The sequence below is a fragment of the Triticum dicoccoides genome, chromosome 2B, assembly GCF_002162155.2.
Source record: "Triticum dicoccoides isolate Atlit2015 ecotype Zavitan chromosome 2B, WEW_v2.0, whole genome shotgun sequence".
NCBI classification, from domain to species: Eukaryota; Viridiplantae; Streptophyta; class Magnoliopsida; order Poales; family Poaceae; genus Triticum; species Triticum dicoccoides.
Window position 1 is genome coordinate 656,589,994 of NC_041383.1, and position 6,177 is coordinate 656,596,170.

Genomic DNA, 6,177 nt, shown 5'->3' on the forward strand with positions numbered 1-6,177 from the left:
GTATCCTTCCCGCGGTACCTAGTCGCCGCCGCCTCTCGGCCGGCGCCAGCTGCCCCAGCCGCAGCTGCTCCGCCCTGCCCGCGCGATTCGTTCCAGCGCCTTGGCTTGGCCGGGGGGTTTCAGTGTTTCGATCTGGTTCGCCGATTGACGAGGATTCGGGACGAGAAGTTGCCCTAGATGCTGTTGCCGTCGCGCGATTCGTTTGCTTGGCCTCGTCTGGTTTGATCTGCTGCTTGCGTGGGGGAACCGTAGGTTGTGGCTTGGCTCTGATCTGGTAGCGTCGGGATTTCTGGGATTCAGTGCTCGGCTGTGTGCTCTCCATGATGGAGTTTGAAGTGAATTCATCAAAACAATCTAGTAAATTGTGTGATTGTATTTGGTAGCTGTCGTAAAAACTTGAACTTTTTGCACTTCCATGTCCGCGCTTGGTTATAACGACAGCTGTGGGAGTGAGGTGTGAATTGTGGAGGGGTGAGAATTCAGAAAGCTTTAAAGTTTCAGTTTTTTAAGAAGTTGTGTTAGGGTTTTGCTTCGCTGGGTTGGTTATAATCAGTTGTAATGCCTGTCCTGTGCTAAGAAAGATCTTGACAGACTGACCATTGAACTGTTCTTGCAATAATTTAGGGTGACATGTTTTGGGAAGTTAATCTAATGTTTGTTTACTAAAGTTCCAAATTATACAAATTTCTTGTCTTATAGGGTGTGTTTGGTTGGTGCCTAGCCTAGCCCTACCATATCTTTGGCCCAAAAAACTGGCAAATCAATTCTTGCCAGACAATTTCCATATGGTTGTTTCGCTTGCATTAGAATAACGTGTCTGTTTAAGTCATTTTAATTTTAACATTGCTTTTCATATGCAATTGTTGTGTGTCTAGTTTTTTTTTTGTGTGGAACAATGAGGCTCTAATTTGTAATTGGTTTTGATTTGGGAGCTTTATACATTGGATCATAATATCGAGCAAGAATTCTCTAGAATCCAGGTTGTTAGAGTTTGTATTTCCAATGAAGCAAGCTAATAATTTGTTTCCATTGTATCCTTATGCCTGCAGTGAGAGCTTGTATGAAGATGAGGAGTTTGACCAGAGACAGCTAGCTGCACTAGTTGTTTCTAAGGTAGGACCTCATGTTATTTTATACCTTGTCTGTAAGTGTCATATTTTGTATTGCTTATATTGACGATTGCTGCATATTATGTAGGTATTTTATTACCTGGGCGAGTTAAATGATGCACTGTTGTATGCACTTGGTGCTGGGCCTCTGTTTGATGTTTCTGAGGATTCAGATTATGCTCATGCTCTTCTAGGTGAGGAGTTGTCTTGAGTTCTCTATCATTCTGGATGTTGTTCACATGAATTTCTGTTGCTCATTGTGTTGAATCGGTGGTTCTTTTCTTTCAGCCAAAGCATTAGATGAATATGCGAGTTTCAAGACAAGAGCTTCTAAAGCTACCGAGGAAGAAGAAAATGTGGATCCTAGATTAGAGGCCATAGTGGAGAGGATGTTGGAGAAGTATGATAAGATCCTACCGTTTGCGCATATTCTCTTATTTATCAGATGGAGTATTCAGCTAACGGTTTCTCTTTGCTGTAGGTGTGTTCTTGATGGGAAATACCAACAGGCCATGGGTATGGCTGTTGAATGCAGGAGACTGGATAAACTGGAGGAAGCAATTGTTCGGTGTGATAATATTCACGGGGCTCTTTCATATTGCATCAACCTTTCTCATCAATATGTTAGTCACCGTGAATATCGCTGTGAGGTAGGGGCATGTTAAAAGTTATTTGGCAGTATGGTTGGTTTATATTAATTAAAAAGCAAGTATTAGTTTAGACTAGAGTAAGCAAAAATTAACATTCTTTATGTGTTGACCAAATAATCCATTTTATTGCCAGGTTCTTCGCTGTCTTGTTAAAATATACCAGACTTTGCCGCATCCAGATTTTCTGAGCATCTGCCAGTGCCTTATGTTTCTGGGTGAGCCTGAAACTGTTGCGAATATATTGGACACACTAATTTCTGGAAGCAAGGTATATGTTTGTTCTTTACTCTGCCCACCACATTACTTATGTTTTAGTCCCTGTTGCTTACTTGAGATATTGTGTTCATTATACAGGATGATGCTCTCCTTGCATACCAAATTGCTTTTGATCTGGTGGAAAATGAAAATCAGGCCTTCCTTCTGAATGTGAGGAATCGCCTGGACTCACAGACTCCTGGTCAGTCCAACCCTGATAGTGGTTCAGCTTTACCAGTCGATCAGACTGTTAACGCGGGTACAACTAGCACAGAACCAGCGGGTGATGTTCAGATGGGAGATGACACTACTACGGCAAATGGAAATGCTCACCCAGTTGATCCAAATGAGGCAGCGCATGCTGATAAGCTTGCAAAACTTAAAGGGATACTGTCAGGGGAGAAGTCTATTCAGCTTACGCTGCAATTTTTGTATAGCCACAACAGGTATACTTATTATTATGTCTTAAACATTGAACCCTGGTCTCTTGCAACTTTTATATCTGACATCACCTTGATGGGTTTGTTGATATAGGTCTGATCTTCTAATTCTGAAGACAATAAAGCAGGCCGTGGAAATGAGGAACAGTGTTTGCCATAGCGCAACTATTTGCTCCAATGCGATCATGCATGCAGGAACAACTGTAGATACTTTTCTAAGAGAGAATCTGGTAAGAAAAAATATCTGGTTGTTTTGTTGTCATGCGGTATACTTTTTCCCCTCTGTGATGTCTCATTTTGTTTATGTCTTGCAGGAGTGGTTGAGCAGGGCTACTAATTGGGCTAAATTCAGTGCAACAGCTGGGCTAGGTGTGATTCATAGAGGCCACCTTCAGCAAGGTCGGGCTTTGATGGCCCCATACCTACCTCAAAGTGGTGCAGTTGGTGGTGGCAGTCCATACTCGGAAGGTGGTGCCCTCTATGCTTTAGGTTTGATTCATGCCAACCATGGTGAAGGAATCAAACAATTCCTCCGTGAAAGCCTTCGCAACACCAGTGCAGAGGTGACATTCCGTTCCTTGCCCTTCTTGTGTAAGGCTACTTATATTGTGTATATATTTTTCTTACCTAAAACTATATTATGCAGGTCATCCAGCATGGTGCTTGTTTGGGACTTGGGCTTGCCTCTCTGGGGACAGCAGATGAAGAAGTGTTTGAGGACATAAAGAATGTCCTTTACACAGACAGTGCTGTGGCTGGTGAAGCAGCTGGTATTGGCATGGGTTTGCTCATGGTAGGGACAGCCAGCGAGAAGGCTGCTGAGATGCTCGCTTATGCACATGATACACAGCATGAAAAGATTATCAGGTCAGTGCTGTTTAATTATTGTTGTGGCATTTCTGAAGATGCGTCCAGCTCTTGTTTCTGACATCTTTCTCTCTCTCTTGCTGCAGGGGTTTGGCACTTGGCATCGCATTGACGGTGTATGGCAGGGAAGAGGAAGCTGACACCTTGATCGAACAAATGACTAGAGATCAAGATCCCATACTACGTTATGGTGGTATGTATGCATTGGCTCTAGCCTACAGAGGAACCGCGAATAACAAAGCTATCCATCAGCTGCTGCATTTTGCTGTATCGGACGTCAGTGATGATGTTCGTAGGACTGCAGTTATGGGTCTTGGATTTGTTCTATACAACGAACCTGAGCAGGTATGTAGCATTGAAATGCCTTAATGTTTAAATAGATGCCCTATATTCAAATTTATTCCAAGAAACAACATAGATCTGTTCATTATGCATTTATGCTTACATCTCTTTGCCATCTAATAGAATGTTTTTGCTAAAATAAACAATCACCGATAGCTTTGATCCACGCCTTACATCTTCTTAATAGCTTTGATCTACGACTTACATCTTCCGTTCTGATCATGCAGACTCCAAGAATTGTGTCCCTGCTCTCTGAATCATACAACCCGCATGTTCGTTATGGTGCAGCTTTAGCTGTTGGGATATCCTGTGCAGGAACAGGGTTAAGTGATGCCATTTCCTTGTTGGAGCCTCTCACGTCGGACGTTGTTGACTTTGTACGCCAGGGGGCTCTAATTGCCATGGCAATGGTCATGATCCAGACGAATGAATCCTTTGATTCTCGTGTTGGAACATTCAGGCGTCAGTTGGAGAAGATCATCCTTGACAAGCATGAGGACACCATGAGCAAAATGGGTGCCATACTTGCTTCTGGTATTCTGGATGCTGGTGGTAGGAATGTCACAATCAAACTTCTCTCGAGGAACAAGCATGACAAGCTCACTGCTGTGATTGGCCTTGCTGTTTTCACCCAGTTCTGGTACTGGTACCCACTCCTATACTTTATCAGCTTGGCCTTCTCGCCAACAGCCATCATTGGTCTCAACTCGAACCTGGAAGTGCCTAAGTTCGAATTCCTGTCACATGCTAAACCGTCCCTCTTTGAGTATCCAAAGCCGACCACTCAGCAGACTACGACTTCAGCAGTCAAGCTGCCCACAGCCATTTTGTCAACCTATGCCAAGGCAAAATCTAGGGCGAAGAAGGATGCAGAAAGCAAAGCTGCTAACCAGGAGAAGACAGCAGAAGCAGAAAGCAAAGCTAACCAGGAGAAGTCAACAGCAGAAAGCAAACCTAGCCAGGAGAAATCAACGGACGCAGAAAGCAAAGCTAAGACAACGGAAGATGCTTCTGGTTCTACTTCAGGCGAGGCAGCTAAGACACAGGAGAAGGACGGTGATGCAATGCAGGTAAGAATAAGACTTAACTGTATATGATTGGCTTCACTTTTTTCAATCATGTGTTCACATTCAAGAATTTTACCAGCTCATAATTAAGTCATGCTAGTTACTTCTCTTGCTTTACAACCATGCTAGTTACTGTACCTGCTTGCTTGAATAGCTCCCCGTAATAAATTACTAAGATGTCACAGCACAGCTCAGCATATCACAACTGTTTTTGATTTAATATAAGCCTGCTGATAGAGCCCTCTGCTGTACCTTGTGTTCGGTAGTGAACTTGTGATCATATCTAGCTGAAGTTTCTTTTTTGGAGTCCTCTGCTATTCAGTAGTGAACTTGTGATTCATATCCAGCTCAAGTTACTATTTTTCCTTTTTGGCATCAGCTCAGTTCATTTGATTGAACTCTCCGGCCTCTTTTGAATTTACCCGTCTCTCAATCTTCGTTACCAGGTTGACGGCGCGGCGGAGAAGAAGGCCCCGGAGCCAGAACCGGCCTTCCAGATCCTGGCAAACCCAGCCCGTGTCGTACCCGCGCAGGAGAAGTTCATCAAGTTCATCGAGGGCAGCCGATACGTCCCCGTGAGGCCCGCCCCCTGCGGGTTCATCCTCCTCCGAGACACGCAGCCCAGCGAGGCGGAGGAGCTCGTGCTCACCGACGCTCCCGCGACCGTGGCCACGGGCGCTGGCAACAACGCAGCAGCCGCTGCTGCGGGGCAAGGCTCGGCCGCCATGGCCGTCGACGACGAGCCCCAGCCGCCCCAACCTTTTGAGTACTCGGCCTAGGCTGCTGTGATAGCGTTGTCTGTACTCACTCACTAGCTATACGTTGTTGCTTATTCCTTTTTCAAGAGTGCGAGGGAATTTGTTGTTTGTTGGAAACTGTGTAGAATCATCATGAGTAGAGAACTCAACTCTGAACGGGAGTTACAGGACATGTGCTCAACCATGTTTGCATCAAGTTAGACGATTTGATTTATATTTTCCACCGCATATAAGGATAATTTGTTGCAATTTTAATTCAAAACTGCGGGGAGTGCTAGAAAGAGATGGACCAAACAACGACCTTGGATATTTGCCAGAACTACAGCCCTATCTTTTTTTCTTCCGAAAGAGCCCTATCTTGGTTGTTGTCCTTGCCTAATTTGTACGTTTACCCAGTTTCACCCTTTTGCTGTTAGTTTGGTATGTTGTTTGTGCATTCACCCCGGCTTGTATGAATTCTATAGTCCAAAGTCCATGCTCTCTTTGATCCGGTTGAGTTTGTTGCATCAACCGATTGATATATTTACTCAAACGGAATGAACATACAATCTGCATAAAATTACACATGTTTGTTCATCGGAAGAAAAGAAAAAACTTGATGCGACCTATGCACGTATATGTTTATAGTTTTACACATTTGCAATGTTGCGGACCAAAAGTTTGTGCCGCAGCAAAGCGTGCTATTCCTT

The 6,177-nt window shown here is 44.2% G+C and overlaps 1 protein-coding gene across 2 annotated transcripts in view; it reads left to right on the forward strand.

Moving 5' to 3' along the window:
- LOC119365433 (26S proteasome non-ATPase regulatory subunit 1 homolog A-like) overlaps positions 1-5,750 on the forward strand; it is a 6,320-nt gene extending 570 nt beyond the window's left edge. Inside the window, exons 2-13 of one of the 2 annotated variants that reach the window (XM_037631065.1) lie at positions 1,029-1,113; positions 1,198-1,303; positions 1,398-1,509; positions 1,591-1,759; positions 1,893-2,027; positions 2,114-2,460; positions 2,549-2,684; positions 2,769-3,017; positions 3,101-3,321; positions 3,408-3,666; positions 3,891-4,733; positions 5,177-5,750. In XM_037631065.1, the coding sequence (XP_037486962.1) occupies positions 1,029-1,113; positions 1,198-1,303; positions 1,398-1,509; positions 1,591-1,759; positions 1,893-2,027; positions 2,114-2,460; positions 2,549-2,684; positions 2,769-3,017; positions 3,101-3,321; positions 3,408-3,666; positions 3,891-4,733; positions 5,177-5,509 (2,995 nt within the window). In that variant the 3' untranslated portion in view covers positions 5,510-5,750. Of the gene's footprint in view, positions 1-988; positions 1,114-1,197; positions 1,304-1,397; positions 1,510-1,590; positions 1,760-1,892; positions 2,028-2,113; positions 2,461-2,548; positions 2,685-2,768; positions 3,018-3,100; positions 3,322-3,407; positions 3,667-3,890; positions 4,734-5,176 lie in introns of those variants that run through there. The other variant, XM_037631064.1, reaches the window with a different exon arrangement.
- The last annotated feature ends 427 nt before the right edge of the window (positions 5,751-6,177 follow it).